At 44.8% G+C, this 23,358-nt stretch overlaps 2 protein-coding genes across 4 annotated transcripts in view; one reads left to right on the top strand and one right to left on the bottom strand.

Moving 5' to 3' along the window:
- Positions 1-2,390: 2,390 nt before the first annotated feature.
- Positions 2,391-5,521, bottom strand: mkrn2os.1 (MKRN2 opposite strand, tandem duplicate 1). 3 transcript variants are annotated; one of them, XM_038983286.1, is made up of 5 exons: positions 5,422-5,521; positions 5,030-5,326; positions 4,827-4,873; positions 4,558-4,729; positions 2,391-2,903 (listed from the first exon to the last, which is right to left on the bottom strand). In XM_038983286.1, the coding sequence occupies exons 2-5, from the start codon at positions 5,254-5,256 to the stop codon at positions 2,696-2,698; spliced, it is 654 nt and encodes a 217-aa protein (XP_038839214.1). In that variant the 5' UTR covers positions 5,257-5,326; positions 5,422-5,521; the 3' UTR covers positions 2,391-2,695. The 3 variants fall into 3 exon arrangements, with proteins under 3 accessions (XP_038839214.1, XP_038839216.1, XP_038839215.1); XM_038983288.1 differs by having other exon boundaries at positions 5,460-5,500; XM_038983287.1 differs by having other exon boundaries at positions 5,030-5,506.
- Positions 5,110-23,358, top strand: part of mkrn2 (makorin, ring finger protein, 2) — an 18,359-nt gene continuing 110 nt past the window's right edge. Inside the window, exons 1-5 of the mRNA XM_038983280.1 lie at positions 5,110-5,620; positions 6,114-6,242; positions 6,727-6,929; positions 22,656-22,987; positions 23,163-23,348. Of these exons, the coding sequence (XP_038839208.1) occupies positions 5,595-5,620; positions 6,114-6,242; positions 6,727-6,929; positions 22,656-22,987; positions 23,163-23,348 (876 nt within the window). The 5' untranslated portion in view covers positions 5,110-5,594. The remainder of the gene's footprint in view (positions 5,621-6,113; positions 6,243-6,726; positions 6,930-22,655; positions 22,988-23,162; positions 23,349-23,358) is intronic.

Here is a 23,358-nt window from a genome sequence, read left to right as displayed (position 1 = left end):
TTGTCTTCCTGGGGGGACTGTGGGAGGGGTCTCGAATGGTTGAGGGACAGCTATTGGGGAACTGTGGGGGGATCTTGGAAGGTTTCGGGTTCACGTTTTTTGGCCTGGTGGTAGATCGGTCAACATGCCCTTGAGCAGGACATTGACCCTGGATGCTTCTGTGTGTCGCTCTGACTGGGAATCTGTTGGATGACTGGTATGATGTGGTTGTTGAGCGGCTTCACTGAAAGTATATTGTTTGTTTTGAATATTCAATAAATAATAATAAATAAATAAATAACCCATAGGATGGTGTTGTCAATAACCCATAGGATGGTGTTGTCAATAACCCATAGGATGGTGTTGTCAATAACCCATAGGATGGTGTTGTCAATAACCCATAGGATGGTGTTGTCAATAACCCATAGGATGGTGTTGTCAATAACCCATAGGATGGTGTTGTCAATAACCCATAGGATGGTGTTGTCAATAACCCATAGGATGGTGTTGTCAATAACCCATAGGATGGTGTTGTCAATAACCCATAGGATGGTGTTGTCAATAACCCATAGGATGGTGTTGTCAATAACCCATGGGATGGTGTTGTCAATAAGACATGGGATGGTGTGGTCAATAAGACATGGGATGGTGTGGTCAATAAGACATGGGATGGTGTGGTCAATAAGACATGGGATGGTGTGGTCAATAAGACATGGGATGGTGTGGTCAATAAGACATGGGATGGTGTGGTCAATAACACATGGGATGGTGTTGTCAATAAGACATGGGATGGTGTGGTCAATAAGACATGGGATGGTGTGGTCAATAACACATGGGATGGTGTGGTCAATAACACATGGGATGGTGTGGTCAATAACACATGGGATGGTGTGGTCAATAACACATGGGATGGTGTGGTCAATAACACATGGGATGGTGTGGTCAATAAGACATGGGATGGTGTGGTCAATAAGACATGGGATGGTGTGGTCAATAACACATGGGATGGTGTGGTCAATAACACATGGGATGGTGTGGTCAATAACACATGGGATGGTGTTAATAACCCATAGGATGGTGTGGTCAATAACACATGGGATGGTGTGGTCAATAACACATGGGATGGTGTTGTCAATAACACATGGGATGGTGTTGTCAATAAGACATGGGATGGTGTTGTCAATAAGACATGGGATGGTGTTGTCAATAACACATGGGATGGTGTGGTCAATAACACATGGGATGGTGTGGTCAATAACACATGGGATGGTGTGGTCAATAACACATGGGATGGTGTGGTCAATAAGACATGGGATGGTGTGGTCAATAAGACATGGGATGGTGTGGTCAATAAGACATGGGATGGTGTTGTCAATAAGACATGGGATGGTGTTGTCAATAAGACATGGGATGGTGTTGTCAATAAGACATGGGATGGTGTTGTCAATAACACATGGGATGGTGTTGTCAATAACACATGGGATGGTGTTGTCAATAAGACATGGGATGGTGTGGTCAATAACACATGGGATGGTGTTGTCAATAACACATGGGATGGTGTGGTCAATAACACATGGGATGGTGTTGTCAATAACCCATAGGATGGTGTTGTCAATAACACATGGGATGGTGTTGTCAATAAAACATGGGATGGTGTTGTCAATAACACATGGGATGGTGTTGTCAATAACACATGGGATGGTGTTGTCAATAACTCATGGGATGGTGTTGTCAATAAAACATGGGATGGTGTTGTCAATAACACATGGGATGGTGTTGTCAATAACACATGGGATGGTGTTGTCAATAACACATGGGATGGTGTTGTCAATAACTCATGGGATGGTGTTGTCAATAAAACATGGGATGGTGTTGTCAATAAAACATGGGATGGTGTTGTCAATAACACATGGGATGGTGTTGTCAATAAAACATGGGATGGTGTTGTCAATAAAACATGGGATGGTGTTGTCAATAAAACATGGGATGGTGTTGTCAATAACACATGGGATGGTGTTGTCAATAACACATGGGATGGTGTTGTCAATAACTCATGGGATGGTGTTGTCAATAACTCATGGGATGGTGTTGTCAATAACTCATGGGATGGTGTGGTCAATAACACATGGGATGGTGTTGTCAATAAAACATGGGATGGTGTTGTCAATAACACATGGGATGGTGTTGTCAATAACACATGGGATGGTGTTGTCAATAAAACACGGTGTGGTGTTGTCAATAACTCATGGTGTGGCTTTGTTTAAATGTTTGTTGGAGATTGTTTTTCCATGTAAGCTACTATTCACTGTGGTTTCCTTTACATAGTGTAGAGCTCATTTAAAAAAGCACTCCCACTTCTGAGTTGTCTGGTTGCAGGTGATTGGGAACAATGTGAATAATTGAAATTATAATTAACCCTGCAAACTACTCTTGCGAGTATCATTTATTTTATTCAAGCTTACTTGTCAGCCTCCAGGCCTTCGTCAGAGCTTTTGTGAAAGTTTGTATATTATACCCTTGAGCAGACATTCATCTACCCATATTCTGTTAATTACTTAAAACATTAAAAGCATCAGGATTTATCTGTGCTGACCAACAACTAAGCATTAACAATATCAATGAAGTTTACTTTATTGTCCAATTGTATACAAGATCCAACGGAAGGTCATTCAGCTTTATCCCAACCCCTCTGAAAATTACACTAAATACAAGAATCTTATAAATCAGCTACGTAGAAACCATGTTGATGGATCTCTTGGTAGACTGTGATGTATTTGGAGGCAGTCTTAATGTGGGGAAGGACATGTTGCTGTGTGAAGTCATCCCTAGTGACTGACTCTCTGCCCTCTGCTCTCCTCAGCTGGTTCAGGAAGGACAGGGCAAAGCCATAGCAACACGAGCCAAACTCCCTCTCCTCTTCAAACCTGGAGCAAATACAGTGCGCTTCAGTGACACGTGTTGCTGTTTTGGCTCTGTACTCCACTTCGGATTTGAAATGATACAATGACTGAGGTTAAAGGGCAGACTGTCAGCTTTAATTTGAGGGTATTTTCATCTGTATCGGGTGAACCGTTTCAAAATTACAGCCCTTTTTGTACATACAGTAGTGCCCCCATTTTAGGGGCCCAAATGTATTGGGACAAATTAACTTGTGTATTAAAAACGTTTAGTATTTGGTTCTATATTATGATTATGAATAATCCTGAATTAATAGTGAATTATAATGAGTGAGAAAGTTAGACGCACATATTATACCCCCCCAAAATGCTAACCACCTCTGTTACTGTAATGGTGAGAGCTTAGTATGTCTTGGGGGTATGATATTTGTGAGTCTAACTTTCTCAGTTATCATTATTCACGATTCATTCAGGATTGATTATCTGTAATCATGGTAGCATTCACATGAAGAAGTGTAGAAGTGTTTAGAAACATATTCAATTCACAATTAAAGTGACTCCAAAATGACACAATACATTATTTAGCATTCATTTCTATTGGGCACAAAATAATCTGAAACACAACCAAAACAAACAGCAAATGCATCCAACAAATGTGTAGAGTCACAGGCTTCATGTAGTCACTGCGTGCTATGAAGGGGACCAAATACTTGGGGGGCGACGACTATGTACAAAAAGCTGTCATTTCTAAACGGTTCAGGGAGGGGGGAGGGGATTTCTAAACGGTTCAGGGAGGGGGGAGGGGATTTCTAAACGGTTCAGGGAGGGGGGAGGGGATTTCTAAACGGTTCAGGGAGGGGGGAGGGGATTTCTAAACGGTTCAGGGAGGGGGGAGGGGATTTCTAAACGGTTCAGGGAGGGGGGAGGGGATTTCTAAACGGTTCAGGGAGGGGGGAGGGGATTTCTAAACGGTTCAGGGAGGGGGGAGGGGATTTCTAAACGGTTCAGGGAGGGGGGAGGGGATTTCTAAACGGTTCAGGGAGGGGGGAGGGGATTTCTAAACGGTTCAGGGAGGGGGGAGGGGATTTCTAAACGGTTCAGGGAGGGGGGAGGGGATTTCTAAACGGTTCAGGGAGGGGGGAGGGGATTTCTAAACGGTTCAGGGAGGGGGGAGGGGATTTCTAAACGGTTCAGGGAGGGGGGAGGGGATTTCTAAACGGTTCAGGGAGGGGGGAGGGGATTTGTAAACGGTTCAGGGAGGGGGGAGGGGATTTCTAAACGGTTCAGGGAGGGGGGAGGGGATTTCTAAACGGTTCAGGGAGGGGGGAGGGGATTTCTAAACGGTTCAGGGAGGGGGGAGGGGATTTCTAAACGGTTCAGGGAGGGGGGAGGGGATTTCTAAACGGTTCACCCGATATGGATGAAAATACCCTCAAATTATTTGTATCGGTTCAAAGTGCTGGAGTACAGAGCCAAAACAAACACAACATTGTCACAGTACCAATACTTTTGGAGATTAGTCTGTCTTAAACAAAATAATCATGTTGAAGTTTTTGTTATTGTAAACTACTTAGAACCCCTTTATATTAAAGGTATTCTTTATGTGGGGTTTATAAAGTGGAACCACCATCTTATATCTATTAGGTCTTCAGAATTAACTATTTCCATTTGTAATATTCACCTGTGTCGTGACCAGGTGGAGAGGAGGGAGAACTGTTCCAGCTCACTGTCCCACAGCGTCCCAGCTAGGATGTCCCTGCCAGTCCCGGGGGCCACCAGCGGCACACAGAGGCACTGCTCCCAGCCCTGTTCCTCTCTCTGGACTCCTGAGGAGGTGTAGCTGTACACGACACCTTGAACACAGACATCCGCTCTAGTTACCTAGTCCAGTCTAACACCCAAACTGGCTGTTTTGATATTCAAACTGCAAGTAAACTATTCTGAAGGCACCTTGTGAGTTAGTAACTCCAACATGCAGCTCCGAGTCCTGCCATTCACTGTGACAAACACCATGACAGGTCCGGTCAGGAAGACACATGAAAGTTGAAAATACACATTTAAAATGATTTACCTTTTAACATTCAATGTTGCAAAAATAAATAAACATTTGTTGACAATATGAGAATACAGTAAAAATATCAGTAAAGTTTTACCTAAGAAAAGCAGGTCCCAGTGAGGATCCAATGAGGAAGGCGCACCGGACCTTGTGTCCATTACTAAATGGACATGGAACAATGACCGGTGCCTCGAGGAGGCTGAATCTCATCTGCTCCTGACAGATTGGGCATTTTCGCCCTGTGTTTTCTGTTTGGAAACTATTTTTGTCAAAACTATAGATTTTTCTTGCACAATGGTTAAACTTCAAGACAGTGCAGTCCATTGGAAGGTTCAACCGGGAAATGCATGAGCTAGGTGACACACACTGGTGTTTTTAAGGGTTACAAACGTTGCTAAAAAAGGAAACAATTACAACGCGTTAAAGTCATTTTTATTCATAAATAATAACTGTTTATTTATTCTTAAAGATAATCGTTTTTCAACATACCTGTCGTATGTTCGAGAGACTCATATCTGGCTGCCTACCTGTCTTGAACCTTCCCCTCGGAACCTTTCCTTCGTCGAATCTGGGGGTTTATTATAGGCGGGAGTTTTTGCTTGCACTCAAACGTGACAACGGGAACATAAATAACGTTGCCCCAATGTTATTGAGCATAAAAAATGAACACGAAGCAAGTCACCTGCAGGTAGAACTTGTCCGGTGTTTACTGTTTTTACTGTTTCTTGAGTGTGTTTCTTGAGTGTGTGTCTTGCTTCGAGCTGTTTCAGTTCTTGCATTTAGCAAATGTTAGCTTCTTAGCTAGCTAAAGTTAGCTGGGATGCCGCTAACGATTCTGGTACGATATATTTGTGAAAACATGCTGCAGTGTGTTGTGCAAAGTGAACATTTCCATGAATCACGCGATTGGTGCTTTTACTTGCTAGTTAGCACTAGAAAGTGCAACTACCGGTAGCTAGCTATATTAGCTGCTAGTTAGCTAGGCTAGCGTGTATGAATGACACCTACCAGCAAGAAGCTGATGTCAGACCGTTTCTGTTGCTAACCAGTAGCCTCCAATCACTCCAGTATATGAACCTAATCAGACTCTATCCCCGAACACCAGGCCTCAATACGTAGCTAGCAGTAGATATCATAGCTAACCTCTGTTAATTCTACCGGTTTTTTGTGTTGCTATGCAGGTATTTTCTCCATGGTGTCTGCCGAGAGGGGAATAGGTGCATGTTCTCTCATGACCTGACCACCAGTAAACCTTCAACCATCTGTAAGTTCTACCAGAGAGGTGTGTGTGCCTACGGAGACCGCTGCAGGTAAGATCCAACATACTGACCACACTGATGGGCTGGAATGTAGGCTACAAATCACAATGGTTTATACAATAGGCCAACTGTGACATTATTACTTACAGGCCCTTCCCAACAACACAGAGAAAGAAAAGTAATAACACATAATAAATTCACAATGATAACGTGCCAATATATACGGGGTACGAGGTAATTGAGGTAGATATATACATATAATTAGGAATAAAATGACTAGGCAACAGCTAGATAATAAACAGTAGCAGCAGCATAGGTGATCAAAGTTCATTGGTCGCGTACACAGATTATCATATGTGAAAGCAGGTGCAGCGAAATGCTCATGATGCTTACAGTGCAGTAAGTAAATAACAGTACAATACCAATATACAACATAACCCCCAATCTACAGTCACTGTATCCGTTTTATGCACATAGCCCAGCCATCGTGTTCAATATCTGTTATTATGATGGTGTGTGACTCTCTGTGTTGTAGGTATGACCACATCAAGCCGGCTGGTGGTGGTGGTGGTGGTGGTGGAGGGGGGAGAGGTGTGCCCATGGACCTCCCTAACAGAAACCCCATCACTGCTGGGGCCTTCATTCCCCCTGGTGTTGCTGTCCCGGGACATCCAGGCAACTCTGCACCCCCACCCAGGCACAATGGAGGGAAGAAACCCCTGGTGCTGAGAGATAGAGGTACAGTACTGAACACTGTATGCTGGAAACACTCAGCTTTGTTATTTTAACTAAAACATAACCAATCTTTGTTAAACAAATACCAAACTTGTTTTTGCATGGATTCCGCGACGCGGTTAGCTTTTAACATCTAGAACCGCTATTGTCCCGGAATCCCGCTTAACTGACAAGTTAAAGTCTGCTTGAAAGAGCCGCTAAGCTCCTAACGTTAGCCATCAAGCTAACGAAGTTAGTCCCAGATGAGTTTTCCAATGAAGCCCTCTTTGTCTGGAGAAGTAAATGAGCGGTTCCAGCGCTGTAGGAGCTGTATCTACTACGCTTTGTTTCAGGACAAACTGGATCACTCAGAGTTCCAATGCGACAATTGTTTGCTTGCCGCGGATTATAGTATTGAGGTGGCTTCCTTAATCACGCAGGTCGCCAGCCTACGTAAGAAACTGGGGAAAGCGCAGAGTGAAATGTTTACCTTTTCTATGCCGGTGGCTGGACGGCGGTTGCGCTTGTTGGATGCATCTCCGCTGGGGTTGCAAAATTCCAGGAACTTTCAATAAATTACATGGTTTTCCCAAAATCCTGTTTGGAGGATTCCAGAAATCAGGAAGGAATAAGCAAGTGTTGCCCGGAGCTCCCACATCTGATAGTGGAGTCAAAGGAGCACAGCCAGAGGAACTTGGCAATCAACAATGGTCGCATGTCACGAGCCGCGGAAGCCGAATACAGCGGCCTCTTGCAAAGCAGTCTACACTCCCAACAAGAGGCCTGGAGCGGATGCAAACAACGAATAGTTAAACCGTCCTGGAGCCTGATCTTCCTGCACCTTCGTCGCTGGGGGTACCTGTGTCTGGAGCCTGATCTTCCTGCACCTTTGTCGCTGGGGGTACCTGTGTCTGGAGCCTGATCTTCCTGTACCTTCGTCGCTGGGGGTACCTGTGTCTGGAGCCTGATCTTCCTGCACCTTCGTCGCTGGGGGTACCTGTGTCTGGAGCCTGATATTCCTGCACCTTCGTCGCTGGAGGTACCTGTGTCTGGAGCCTGATATTCCTGCACCTTCGTCGCTGGAGGTACCTGTGTCTGGAGCCTGATATTCCTGCACCTTCGTCGCTGGGGGTACCTGTGTCTGGAGCCTGATATTCCTGCACCTTCATCGCTGGGGGTACCTGTGTCTGGAGCCCGATCTTCCTGCACCTTCCACGCTGGGGGTACCTGTGTCTGGAGCCCGATCTTCCTGCACCTTCCACGCTGGGGGTACCTGTGTCTGGAGCCTGATCTTCCTGCACCTTCATCGCTGGGGGTACCTGTGTCTGGAGCCCGATCTTCCTGCACCTTCCACGCTGGGGGTACCTGTGTCTGGAGCCCGATCTTCCTGCACCTTCCACGCTGGGGGTACCTGTGTCTGCGGCCGCTGTGCCTACTCCTACTCCTTCCCCTAAGATTTCAAAGTCGACGTCGGCAACCTTCTGTCCCTGCCCTCGATTGAGCAGGCTTCTCCATCTGTCGGAGGCCTGCACCATCCTGTGAAGAGTGGGAGTGGCCGGATATCCTCACCAGCCGTGATTTTGTGCAGCTCCATGTTAAGAAATGACTATTCCTGGTGCAAAAACAATGTCCTATCCCGAAGCTTGAGTAAATTACATTACTCTGGAATGTAATGAAATTCCAAAGATCTGGAAATCAGCATTTGTCCTACCACTTTTAAAAGGGGGAGATCCAACTCTTTTAAATAATTATAGGCCAATCTCAAAGCTGTCACCCCTGGTGAAAATACTTGAAACCCTTGTAAGTGAACAGCTAAAAGAGTTTTTATTTACTAACTCTATTTTATCAATGTACCAATCGGGCTTCAGGAAGAAGCATAGCACAATTACAGCAGCCATGAAGGTTTTAAATGATATCACTGAAGCCCTTGACAAAAAACAGCACTGTGTCTCACTTTTTATTGATCTCTCTAAGGCTTTTGATACAGTTGATCATGCTATACTGAGGCAGAGATTGTTGAGTGTAGGTCTTTCGGAGCATGCAGTTGCATGGTTTGCTAACTATCTGTCTGATAGAACTCAGTGCACTCAATTTGATGGGCTTATGTCTGTTAAATTGTCTGTCCTGAATGGTGTGCCCCAGGGCTCTGTACTTGGTCCTCTCTTATTCACTATTTATATAAATGATTTAGACAGAAATGTCCAAAATGCACAACTTCATTTTTATGCTGATGATACTGTTATTTACTGTTGTGCCTCATCTCTTACAAAAGCTTTCCAGAACTTGCAAACTGCTTTTTATACTGTTCAACATACCTTGTGTCAATTGATGCTTATCCTCAATACTGACAAAACTAAACTAATGGTGTTTTCTAATGCAAGAAATAGACCTCTGAACCTTTCACCTGTTACTACCTGTCAGGGCAAGGAGATTGAGGTTGTAACCTCATATAAATATCTTGGAATTCTAATTGATGACGGCCTCTCTTTTAAATTGCATATTCAACAACTTACAAAAAAATTGAAGCTGAAATTGGGATTTTATTTTAGGAATAAGGCGTGTTTTTCTTTTGAAGCCAGAAGGAGGCTAGTATCAGCTACATTTATGCCTTTACTAGACTATGGGGATATTTTATATATGAATGCTTCCGCTCAGTGTTTGAGATCAATTGACACTCTTTACCATGGCACTTTGAGATTTATTTTAAACTGCAAAACCCTTACGCACCACTGCACTTTGTATACCAGGGTTGGCTGGCCTTCTCTAGTCACTCGTAGGCTCAGTCACTGGTATACTTTTATTTACAAAGCCATTTTGGGTTTACTACCTTTTTATTTGGGCATTTTTATTGTTCAGAAATGTGGTGGGTACTCTCTTCGTTCACTGGACTTTATCCTGCTAACTGTTCCAAATGTCCGAACTGAATATGGTAAAAGGTCTTTTATGTACTCTGCGCCATCGTCTTGGAACACCTTACAAAATAATTTTAAACTGGAAGAACTTGTCCCGATTGGTGTTTTTAAATCACTGATGAAGGATTTTGAGGCTGATTCCCTGACCTGTCAATGTTTTTAATTTGCTGTTTTTGATATTGTTATACTCTTGTGAATTCATGAATGGTTTTTACTAGATTACTTGTAGTTTTTCATGTTGTCTGTCTGTAATTTTTTGTAATGACTTGGTGCTGCCTATCTTGGCCAGGACGCTCTTGAAAAAGAGATTTTAAATCTCAATGAGCCCTTCCTGGTTAAATAAAGGTTAAATTAAATTAAAATTAAAAAATTACTAAGCTGCTCCCGAATGTACTATGCCAGGTCATGTGGGTTTTAAAGACATTATGAAGGGTGTTTTGAACAGTTGAAACTGGATTTTAAAGAGCTGATTGACTCTCTGCTAGACACTAATAAAAGACCCACCATATCTGGCCCTGTGCCCTCTCTGATCATATCTGGCCCTGTCCCCTCTCTGATCATATCTGGCCCTGTCCCCTCTCTGATCATATCTGGCCCTGTCCCCTCTCTGATCATATCTGGCCCTGTCCCCTCTCTGATCATATCTGGCCCTGTCCCCTCTCTGATCATATCTGGCCCTGTGCCCTCTGATCATATCTGGCCCTGTGCCCTCTGATCATATCTGGCCCTGTCCCCTCTCTGATCATATCTGGCCCTGTGCCCTCTGATCATATCTGGCCCTGTGCCCTCTCTGAATCGTGGCATTGAATGCTTTAGCAGGATTCTTTCTCTTCACAACTGGCTACGTGATTATTGCAGCTCAATGGATGTTACTTTTGTTGACAATTTCGATACCTTCTGGAAACAAAACAGGTTTTATAAAGAGGATGGGATCCACCCAAATCATGCAGGATCCTGGATCCTTTCACAGCCCAATATGCTGCGTTGAGACAATGACTTATCAATGACCCAAGCCCAGCTCAGTTAATCCCTACCATTGTGTCGCAGAGTCATCATAATGCTTTAGCAAATATACATTATACCAGGAGCATTGGTAGACACAATGTAAGTAACCTAATTTATATCCCTCTGAAACTCACTTAGATAATACCTTTGATACAGTGGTAGCAATACATGGTTATAACATCTACAGAAAAGACAGAAATGCCAAAGGTGGAGGTGTTGCTGTTTATATTCAGAACCACATTCCTGTAAAGATTAGAGACGATCTCATGTTAAATACTGTTGAAGTAATATGGCTACAGGTTCATCTGCCTCACCTAAAGCCCATTCTGGTGGGAAGCTGCTATAGACCACCAAGTGCTAACAGTCAGTATCTGGATAACATGTTAAATACTGTTGAAGTAATATGGCTACAGGTTCATCTGCCTCACCTAAAGCCCATTCTGGTGGGAAGCTGCTATAGACCACCAAGTGCTAACAGTCAGTATCTGGATAACATGTTAAATACTGTTGAAGTAATATGGCTACAGGTTCATCTGCCTCACCTAAAGCCCATTCTGGTGGGAAGCTGCTATAGACCACCAAGTGCTAACAGTCAGTATCTGGATAATATGTGTGAAATGCTTGATAATGTATGTGATATCAACAGAGGTATATTTTCTGGGTGATTTAAATATTGACTGGCTTTCATCAAGCTGCCCACTCAAGAAAAAGCTTCAAACTGTAACCAGTGCCTGCAACCTGGTTCAGGTAATCAGTCAACCTACCAGGGTAGTTACAAACAGCACAGAAATGAAATCAACAACATGTATTATTCACATCTTTACTAATGCTGCAGAAATGTGTTTGAAAGCAGTATCCAGATCCATCGGACATAGCAGCCATATCTAGGTAAACCAAAGTTCCAAAGGCTGTTCCTAATATAGTGTATAAGAGGTCATACAATAAGTTTTTTTGTAGTGATTCCTATGTTGTTGATGTAAAGAGTATTTGTTGATCCGTAGTGTGTAATGAGAAGCAAACAGACTTTGCACTTATGAAATTGCTTATTCCAGTTACTAATAAGCATGCACCCATTTAAGAAAGTGACTGTTAAAAACTGTTTAATCCCTGTGGATTGATGAGGAATTGAAACATTTTATGGTTGAGTGGGATGAGACAAAAGAAATGGCAAATAAGTCTGGCTGCACAACCGATTGGCAAATGTACTGCAAATCGAGAAATCATGTGAATTAAAAGAAGAAAGTACACTATAAAACAAAGGGGGCGGCAAGTAGCCTAGGGGTTAGAGCGTTGGGCCAGTAACTGAAAGGTTGCCAGATCGAACCCCCGAGCTGACAAGGTAAAAGTCTGTCGTTCTGCCCCTGAACAAGGCAGTTAACCCACTGTTCCTTGGCTGTCATTGTAAATATGAATTTGTTCTTACCTGACTTGCCTAGTTAAATAAAGGTTACATGAATGATAGTAAAAAGCTTAAATGAAACTTCTGGGGAAAAAGGCCAACTCGGCTCAGTCGTTAATTGAATCAGAAGCTCATTCATCACAACTGACTGATGTTGCCAATCAGATGGCTCATTCATCACAACTGACTGATGTTGCCAATCAGATGGCTCATTCATCACAACTGACTGATGTTGCCAATCAGATGGCTCATTCATCACAACTGACTGATGTTGCCAATCAGATGGCTCATTCATCACAACTGACTGATGTTGCCAATCAGATGGCTCATTCATCACAACTGACTGATGTTGCCAATCAGATGGCTCATTCATCACAACTGACTGACTGTTGCCAATCAGATGGCTCATTCATCACAACTGACTGACTGTTGCCAATCAGATGGCTCATTCATCACAACTGACTGACTGTTGCCAATCAGATGGCTCATTCATCACAACTGACTAATGTTGCCAATTACTTTAATGATTTTTTTCATTGGCAAACTTATCCATGACATGGGGTGGTATAGGTATAGCTGACTTAGGGATGACATGCCAGCAACAAACTCTGGCACTACACATCCAAGTATATCGGACCAAATTATGGAAGACAAGAATTTGAATTCTGTAAAGTCAGTGTGGAAGAGGTGAAAAATTGTCGATCAATGACAAGCCACTGGGGTCTGAGGACTTGGATGGAAAATTACTGCGGATAATGGTGGATGATATTGCCACTCCTATTTGCCATATCTTCAATTCAAGCCTACTAGAGAGCGTGTGCCCTCAGGCATGGAGGGGAGCAAAAGTCATTCTGCTACCTAAGAATAGTAAAAGCCCCCTTTACTGGCTCAAATAGCCAACCAATCAGCCTGTTACCAACCCTTAGTAAACTTTTGGATTTTTTTTTGTTGACCAGATACAATGCTATTTTACAGTAAACAAATTGACAAGACTTTCAGCGCACTTATAGGGAAGGACATTCAAGCACAGCTCTTACACAAATGACTGATGATTGGCTGAGAGAAATTGATGCAAAAAAGATTGGGGGCTGTTTTTTTCGCCATCAGTGCGGCGTTTGACATTATTGATCATAGTCTGCTGCTGGAAAAACATACAGTACCAGTCAAAAGTTTGGACACCTGCTCATTTCAAGGGTTTTTCTTGATTTTTACTATTTTCTACATTGTAGAATAATAGTGAAGACATCAACTATGAAATAACACAAGGAATCATGTAGTAAAGTAGCCACCCTTTGCCTTGATGACAGCTTTGCACACTCCTGGCATTATCTCAACCAGCTTCATGAGGTAGTCACCTGGAAAGCATTTCAATTAACAGGTGTGCCTTGTTAAAAGTTAATTTGTGGAATTTCTTCCAGGTAGAATCAGAAATTCCCCAGTGCAGCTGTGTAAGCCCCTTACTTTTTTCAATCTTTACTAATGCCACTGGCTTTGATTTAAGGCCTATGTGTCTATGTGTGCGGATGACTCAACAATATACACGTCAGCTACTACAGCGACTGAAATTACTGCAACACTTAACAAAGAGCAGCAGTTTCAGAGTGGATAGCAAGGAATAAGTTGGTCCTAAATTTTCAAACCAAAAGCATTGTATTTGGGACAAATCATTCACTAAATCCTAAACCTCAACTAAATTTTGTTATAAATAATGTGGAAATTGAGCAAGTTGAGGTCAAAACCTATTGATACAACAGTAGCTAAAATGGGGAGAAGTCTGTCCATTAATAAAGCCCAGCTCTACCTTAACAGCACTATCAACAAGGCAGGTCCTACAGTCTCTAGTTTTGTCCCACCTGGACTACTGTTCAGTCGTGTGGTCAGGTGCCACAAAGAGGATCTTAAGAAAATTGCAATTGGCTCAGAACAGGGCAGCACGGCTGGCCCTTGAATGTACACAGAAAGCAAACATGAATAATATGCATGTCAATCTCTCCTTGCTCAAAGTGGAGGATATATTGACGTCATCACTACTTGTATTTATGAAAGGTTTAATGCACCGAGCTGTCTGTTTGAACTACTGGCACACAGCTCAGACACCCATGCATACCCCACAAGACATGCCACCAGAGGTCTCTTCACAATCCCTAAGTCCAGAACAGACTATGGGAGGTGCACGGTACTACATGGAACTCTATTCCACATCAGGTAACTGATGAAAGCAGTAGAATCAGATTGTTTTTAAACAGATAAAAATACACCTTATGGAACAGTGGGGACTGTGATGCAACACATACACATTGATTTTGTCTTTTAGATATGTGGTAGTGGAGTAGGGGCCTGAGGGCACGCACTTAGTGATGTAAAATCTGTTATACCGTTTTAAAAACATTACAATACATTCATAACTGCTTTACTCTTCCTGGGGTCTGGTAAAATTAACTGATGCCTTGGCAGCAGCTAATGGGGATCCATAATAAATACAACCCCCTGGTGCTGAGATAAAGCTACAGTATGTAGAAACCCCTGGTGCTGAGAGAGAAAGCTACAGTATGTAGAAACCCCTGGTGCTGAGAGAGAAAGCTACAGTATGTAGAAACCCCTGGTGCTGAGAGATAAAGCTACAGTATGTAGAAACCCCTGGTGCTGAGGGAGAAAGCTACAGTATGTAGAAACCCCTGGTGCTGAGAGAGAAAGCTACAGTATGTAGAAACCCCTGGTGCTGAGGGAGAAAGCTACAGTATGTAGAAACCCCTGGTGCTGAGAGAGAAAGCTACAGTATGTAGAAACCCCTGGTGCTGAGAGAGAAAGCTACAGTATGTAGAAACCCCTGGTGCTGAGAGAGAAAGCTACAGTATGTAGAAACCCCTGGTGCTGAGAGAGAAAGCTACAGTATGTAGAAACCCCTGGTGCTGAGAGAGAAAGCTACAGTATGTAGAAACCCCTGGTGCTGAGAGAGAAAGCTACAGTATGTAGAAACCCCTGGTGCTGAGAGAGAAAGCTACAGTAGTAGAAACCCCTGGTGCTGAGAGAGAAAGCTACAGTATGTAGAAACCCCTGGTGCTGAGAGAGAAAGCTACAGTATGTAGAAACCCCTGGTGCTGAGGGAGAAAGCTACAGTATGTAGAAACCCCTGGTGCTGAGAGAGAAAGCTACAGTATGTAGAAACCCCTGGTGCTGAGATAAAGCTACAGTATGTAGAAACCCCTGGTGCTGAGAGAGAAAGCTACAGTATGTAGAAACCCCTGGTGCTGAGAGAGAAAGCTACAGTATGTAGAAACCCCTGGTGCTGAGAGAGAAAGCTACAGTATGTAGAAACCCCTGGTGCTGAGAGAGAAAGCTACAGTATGTAGAAACCCCTGGTGCTGAGAGAGAAAGCTACAGTATGTAGAAACCCCTGGTGCTGAGAGAAAGCTACAGTATGTAGAAACCCCTGGTGCTGAGAGAGAAAGCTACAGTATGTAGAAACCCCTGGTGCTGAGAGAGAAAGCTACAGTATGTAGAAACCCCTGGTGCTGAGAGAGAAAGCTACAGTATGTAGAACCCCCTGGTGCTGAGGGAGAAAGCTACAGTATGTAGAAACCCCTGGTGCTGAGAGAGAAAGCTACAGTATGTAGAAACCCCTGGTGCTGAGAGAGAAAGCTACAGTATGTAGAAACCCCTGGTGCTGAGAGAGAAAGCTACAGTATGTAGAACCCCCTGGTGCTGAGAGAGAAAGCTACAGTATGTAGAAACCCCTGGTGCTGAGAGAGAAAGCTACAGTATGTAGAAACCCCTGGTGCTGAGAGAGAAAGCTACAGTATGTAGAAACCCCTGGTGCTGAGAGAGAAAGCTACAGTTTGTAGAAACCCCTGGTGCTGAGAGAGAAAGCTACAGTATGTAGAAACCCCTGGTGCTGAGAGAGAAAGCTACAGTATGTAGAAACCCCTGGTGCTGAGAGAGAAAGCTACAGTAGTAGAAACCCCTGGTGCTGAGATAATAAACCCCTGGTGCTGAGAGAGAAAGCTACAGTATGTAGAAACCCCTGGTGCTGAGAGAGAAAGCTACAGTATGTAGAAACCCCTGGTGCTGAGAGAGAAAGCTACAGTATGTAGAAACCCCTGGTGCTGAGAGAGAAAGCTACAGTATGTAGAAACCCCTGGTGCTGAGAGAGAAAGCTACAGTATGTAGAAACCCCTGGTGCTGAGAGAGAAAGCTACAGTATGTAGAAACCCCTGGTGCTGAGAGAGAAAGCTACAGTATGTAGAAACCCCTGGTGCTGAGAGAGAAAGCTACAGTATGTAGAAACCACTGGGGAGGAGAGAGAAAGCTACAGTATGTAGAAACCCCTGGTGCTGAGAGATAAAGCTACAGTATGTAGAAACCCCTGGTGCTGAGAGATAAAGCTACAGTATGTAGAAACCCCTGGTGCTGAGAGATAAAGCTACAGTATGTAGAAACCCCTGGTGCTGAGAGATAAAGCTACAGTATGTAGAAACCCCTGGTGCTGAGAGATAAAGCTACAGTATGTAGAAACCCCTGGTGCTGAGAGAGAAAGCTACAGTATGTAGAAACCCCTGGTGCTGAGAGAGAAAGCTACAGTATGTAGAAACCCCTGGTGCTGAGAGAGAAAGCTACAGTATGTAGAAACCCCTGGTGCTGAGAGAGAAAGCTACAGTATGTAGAAACCCCTGGTGCTGAGAGAGAAAGCTACAGTATGTAGAAACCCCTGGTGCTGAGAGAGAAAGCTACAGTATGTAGAAACCCCTGGTGCTGAGAGAGAAAGCTACAGTATGTAGAAACCCCTGGTGCTGAGAGAGAAAGCTACAGTATGTAGAAACCCCTGGTGCTGAGAGAGAAAGCTACAGTATGTAGAAACCCCTGGTGCTGAGAGAGAAAGCTACAGTATGTAGAAACCCCTGGTGCTGAGAGAGAAAGCTACAGTATGTAGAAACCCCTGGTGCTGAGAGAGAAAGCTACAGTATGTAGAAACCCCTGGTGCTGAGAGAGAAAGCTACAGTATGTAGAAACCCCTGGTGCTGAGAGAGAAAGCTACAGTATGTAGAAACCCCTGGTGCTGAGAGAGAAAGCTACAGTATGTAGAAACCCCTGGTGCTGAGAGAGAAAGCTACAGTATGTAGAAACCCCTGGTGCTGAGAGAGAAAGCTACAGTATGTAGAAACCCCTGGTGCTGAGAGAGAAAGCTACAGTATGTAGAAACCCCTGGTGCTGAGAGAGAAAGCTACAGTATGTAGAAACCCCTGGTGCTGAGAGAGAAAGCTACAGTATGTAGAAACCCCTGGTGCTGAGAGAGAAAGCTACAGTATGTAGAAACCCCTGGTGCTGAGAGAGAAAGCTACAGTATGTAGAAACCCCTGGTGCTGAGAGAGAAAGCTACAGTATGTAGAAACCCCTGGTGCTGAGAGAGAAAGCTACAGTATGTAGAAACCCCTGGTGCTGAGAGAGAAAGCTACAGTATGTAGAAACCCCTGGTGCTGAGAGAGAAAGCTACAGTATGTAGAAACCCCTGGTGCTGAGAGAGAAAGCTACAGTATGTAGAACCCCCTGGTGCTGAGAGAGAAAGCTACAGTATGTAGAAACCCCTGGTGCTGAGAGAGAAAGCTACAGTATGTAGAAACCCCTGGTGCTGAGAGAGAAAGCTACAGTATGTAGAAACCCCTGGTGCTGAGAGAGAAAGCTACAGTATGTAGAAACCCCTGGTGCTGAGAGAGAAAGCTACAGTATGTAGAAACCCCTGGTGCTGAGGGAGAAAGCTACAGTATGTAGAAACCCCTGGTGCTGAGGGAGAAAGCTACAGTATGTAGAAACCCCTGGTGCTGAGAGAGAAAGCTACAGTATGTAGAAACCCCTGGTGCTGAGAGAGAAAGCTACAGTATGTAGAAACCCCTGGTGCTGAGAGAGAAAGCTACAGTATGTAGAAACCCCTGGTGCTGAGAGAGAAAGCTACAGTATGTAGAAACCCCTGGTGCTGAGAGAGAAAGCTACAGTATGTAGAAACCCCTGGTGCTGAGAGAGAAAGCTACAGTATGTAGAAACCCCTGGTGCTGAGAGAGAAAGCTACAGTATGTAGAAACCCCTGGTGCTGAGAGAGAAAGCTACAGTATGTAGAAACCCCTGGTGCTGAGAGAGAAAGCTACAGTATGTAGAAACCCCTGGTGCTGAGAGAGAAAGCTACAGTATGTAGAAACCCCTGGTGCTGAGAGAGAAAGCTACAGTATGTAGAAACCCCTGGTGCTGAGAGAGAAAGCTACAGTATGTAGAAACCCCTGGTGCTGAGAGAGAAAGCTACAGTATGTAGAAACCCCTGGTGCTGAGAGAGAAAGCTACAGTATGTAGAAACCCCTGGTGCTGAGAGATAAAGCTACAGTATGTAGAAACCCCTGGTGCTGAGGGAGAAAGCTACAGTATGTAGAAACCCCTGGTGCTGAGGGAGAAAGCTACAGTATGTAGAAACCCCTGGTGCTGAGAGAGAAAGCTACAGTATGTAGAAACCCCTGGTGCTGAGAGAGAAAGCTACAGTATGTAGAAACCCCTGGTGCTGAGAGAGAAAGCTACAGTATGTAGAAACCCCTGGTGCTGAGAGAGAAAGCTACAGTATGTAGAAACCCCTGGTGCTGAGAGAGAAAGCTACAGTATGTAGAAACCCCTGGTGCTGAGAGAGAAAGCTACAGTATGTAGATCCCCCTGGTGCTGAGATAAAGCTACAGTATGTAGAAACCCCTGGTGCTGAGAGAGAAAGCTACAGTATGTAGAAACCCCTGGTGCTGAGAGAGAAAGCTACAGTATGTAGAACCCCTGGTGCTGAGAGAGAAAGCTACAGTATGTAGAACCCCCTGGTGCTGAGAGAGAAAGCTACAGTATGTAGAAACCCCTGGTGCTGAGAGAGAAAGCTACAGTATGTAGAAACCCCTGGTGCTGAGAGAGAAAGCTACAGTATGTAGAAACCCCTGGTGCTGAGAGAGAAAGCTACAGTATGTAGAAACCCCTGGTGCTGAGAGAGAAAGCTACAGTATGTAGAAACCCCTGGTGCTGAGAGAGAAAGCTACAGTATGTAGAAACCCCTGGTGCTGAGAGAGAAAGCTACAGTATGTAGAAACCCCTGGTGCTGAGAGAGAAAGCTACAGTATGTAGAAACCCCTGGTGCTGAGAGAGAAAGCTACAGTATGTAGAAACCCCTGGTGCTGAGAGAGAAAGCTACAGTATGTAGAAACCCCTGGTGCTGAGAGAGAAAGCTACAGTATGTAGAAACCCCTGGTGCTGAGAGAGAAAGCTACAGTATGTAGAAACCCCTGGTGCTGAGAGAGAAAGCTACAGTATGTAGAAACCCCTGGTGCTGAGAGAGAAAGCTACAGTATGTAGAAACCCCTGGTGCTGAGAGAGAAAGCTACAGTATGTAGAAACCCCTGGTGCTGAGAGATAAAGCTACAGTATGTAGAAACCCCTGGTGCTGAGAGATAAAGCTACAGTATGTAGAAACCCCTGGTGCTGAGAGAGAAAGCTACAGTATGTAGAAACCCCTGGTGCTGAGAGAGAAAGCTACAGTATGTAGAAACCCCTGGTGCTGAGAGAGAAAGCTACAGTATGTAGAAACCCCTGGTGCTGAGAGAGAAAGCTACAGTATGTAGAAACCCCTGGTGCTGAGAGAGAAAGCTACAGTATGTAGAAACCCCTGGTGCTGAGAGATAAAGCTACAGTATGTAGATCCCCCTGGTGCTGAGAGATAAAGCTACAGTATGTAGAAACCCCTGGTGCTGAGAGATAAAGCTACAGTATGTAGAAACCCCTGGTGCTGAGAGAGAAAGCTACAGTATGTAGAAACCCCTGGTGCTGAGAGAGAAAGCTACAGTATGTAGAAACCCCTGGTGCTGAGAGAGAAAGCTACAGTATGTAGAAACCCCTGGTGCTGAGAGAGAAAGCTACAGTATGTAGAAACCCCTGGTGCTGAGAGAGAAAGCTACAGTATGTAGAAACCCCTGGTGCTGAGAGAAAGCTACAGTATGTAGAAACCCCTGGTGCTGAGAGAAAAAGCTACAGTATGTAGAAACCCCTGGTGCTGAGAGAGAAAGCTACAGTAGTAGAAACCCCTGGTGCTGAGGGAGAAAGCTACAGTATGTAGAAACCCCTGGTGCTGAGAGAGAAAGCTACAGTAGTAGAAACCCCTGGTGCTGAGATAAAGCTACAGTATGTAGAAACCCCTGGTGCTGAGAGAGAAAGCTACAGTATGTAGAAACCCCTGGTGCTGAGAGAGAAAGCTACAGTATGTAGAAACCCCTGGTGCTGAGAGAGAAAGCTACAGTATGTAGAAACCCCTGGTGCTGAGAGAGAAAGCTACAGTAGTAGAAACCCCTGGTGCTGAGAGAGAAAGCTACAGTATGTAGAAACCCCTGGTGCTGAGAGAGAAAGCTACAGTATGTAGAAACCCCTGGTGCTGAGAGAGAAGCTACAGTATGTAGAAACCCCTGTGCTGAGGAGAAAGCTACAGTATGTTAGAAACCCCTGGTGCTGAGAGAGAAAGCTACAGTATGTAGAAACCCCTGGTGCTGAGAGAGAAAGCTACAGTATGTAGAAACCCCTGGTGCTGAGAGAGAAAGCTACAGTATGTAGAAACCCCTGGTGCTGAGAGAGAAAGCTACAGTATGTAGAAACCCCTGGTGCTGAGAGAGAAAGCTACAGTATGTAGAAACCCCTGGTGCTGAGGAGAGAAAGCTACAGTATGTAGAAACCCCTGGTGCTGAGAGAGAAAGCTACAGTATGTAGAAACCCCTGGTGCTGAGAGAGAAAGCTACAGTATGTAGAAACCCCTGGTGCTGAGAGAGAAAGCTACAGTATGTAGAAACCCCTGGTGCTGAGAGAGAAAGCTACAGTATGTAGAAACCCCTGGTGCTGAGAGAGAAAGCTACAGTATGTAGAATCCCTGGTGCTGAGAGAGAAAGCTACAGTATGTAGAAACCCCTGGTGCTGAGAGAGAAAGCTACAGTATGTAGAAACCCCTGGTGCTGAGAGAGAAAGCTACAGTATGTAGAAACCCCTGTGCTGAGAGATAAAGCTACAGTATGTAGAAACCCCTGGTGCTGAGAGAGAAAGCTACAGTATGTAGAAACCCCTGGTGCTGAGAGAGAAAGCTACAGTATGTAGAAACCCCTGGTGCTGAGAGAGAAAGCTACAGTATGTAGAAACCCCTGGTGCTGAGATAAGCTACAGTATGTAGAACCCCTGTGCTGAGAGAAAGCTACAGTATGTAGAAACCCCTGGTGCTGAGAGATAAGCTACAGTATGTAGAAACCCCTGGTGCTGAGAGAGAAAGCTACAGTATGTAGAAACCCCTGGTGCTGAGAGATAAAGCTACAGTATGTAGAAACCCCTGGTGCTGAGAGAAAGCTACAGTATGTAGAAAACCCCTGGTGCTGAGAGAAAGCTACAGTATGTAGAAACCCCTGGTGCTGAGAGAGGAAAGCTACAGTATGTAGAAACCCCTGGTGCTGAGAGAGAAAAGCTACAGTAGTAGAAACCCCTGGTGCTGAGGGAGAAAGCTACAGTATGTAGAAACCCTGGTGCTGAGAGATAAGCTTACAGTATGGAGAAACCCTGGTGCTGAGAGAGAAGCTACAGTATGTAGAAACCCCTGGTGATGAGAGAAAGCTACAGTAATGTAGAAACCCCTGGTGCTGAGAGAGAAGCTACAGTATGTAGAAACCCTGGTGCTGAGAGAGAAAGCTACAGTAGGTAGAAACCCCTGGTGCTGAGGAGAGAAAGCTACAGTATGTAGAAACCCCGGTGCGGAGAGAGAAAGCTACAGTATGTAGAAACCCCTGGTGCTGGAGAGAGAAAGCTACAGTATGTAGAAACCCCTGGTGCTGAGAGAGAAAGCTACAGTATGTAGAATCCCTGGTGCTGAGAGAGAAAGCTACAGTATGTAGAAACCCCTGGTGCTGAGAGAGAAAGCTACAGTATGTAGAATCCCTGGTGCTGAGAGAGAAAGCTACAGTAGTAGTTGTTTTGCCACTAGGAGGTCAATGTAATGCAGCCAGCAGTATAATCCAGAGGTATGTGTTAACTCGAAATGACACAACGACAAGGTTCCAGTTTAACAAAGTTTACTATACCGTATGAACACACTACAAGGTAGCCATTACACTCAAGGCTAGGTCCATCAACGACTCGACTTCCTGCGCAGGCGCACTCTTGACTGAGTGATAGCCCCGTAATAACAGAAATATAGGGATACATAAAACATGAACTTACCAGTATGTTCCCTTCAACTGTATCCTGTTCTCTTTCCTGTGTGTGTGTGTGTGTGTGTGTGTGTGTGTGTGTGTGTGTGTGTGTGTGTGTGTGTGTGTGTGTGTGTGTGTGTGTGTGTGTGTGGTGTGTGTGTGTGTGTTGTGTGTGTGTGTGTGTGTGTGTGTGTGTGTGTGTGTGTGTGTGTGTGTGTTCCAGCCCAGGGCTGTGACAGCAGAATGATGCCTTATGGTGGAGATGGCCCAGAGGTAACCGAGGCAGAGTGTTGGGCGGAATACCATGACAACAGCGCCCATGCCAAACCTCATTCCTACCTGGACGCCATCAGGACCAGTCTGGAGTGTTCTGCCACGGCCGGCCCCTACCCTGTCTCTGTCCCCTGCCCCCAGCAACAGCTCTGTCCCTACGCTGCTGCAGGACAGTGTCACTACGGAAACACCTGCCCCTATCTCCATGGTGACCTGTGTGACATTTGCAGCCTGCAGGTGCTCCACCCACACGACCCTGAGCAGAGGAGAGCTCACGAGAAGGTAGGACCCATACTTTAACACTAACCCTAACTGCACTGGTAGGAGTGTCATACAAACAACATGAATAGGTCGTTTTGGATATCAAGTAATCAACGTCTATGATGGTGATTTATAAATGAAATAGCATGGATATGGATCAAGTCTGGATTCATTCCATGTGATGGCTGTCCCTCAGATGTGTATGATGGTGTTTGAGGCGGACATGGAGAAGGCGTTTGCAGCGCAGCACAGCCAGGACAAGGTGTGTTCTATCTGTATGGAGGTGGTTTATGAGAAAGGCTGCTGCCTCAGAGAGACGCTTCGGATCCTCTCTTCTTGCTGCCACACATACTGCCTCTCCTGCATCCGCCAGTGGCTCTGCGCCAAGCCCC

Source organism: Salvelinus namaycush, unplaced genomic scaffold (genome assembly GCF_016432855.1).
Source record: "Salvelinus namaycush isolate Seneca unplaced genomic scaffold, SaNama_1.0 Scaffold157, whole genome shotgun sequence".
NCBI lineage: Eukaryota > Metazoa > Chordata > Actinopteri > Salmoniformes > Salmonidae > Salvelinus > Salvelinus namaycush.
Note: the sequence above shows the minus strand (reverse complement) of the source record. Positions and strands in the feature narration are given on the sequence as shown.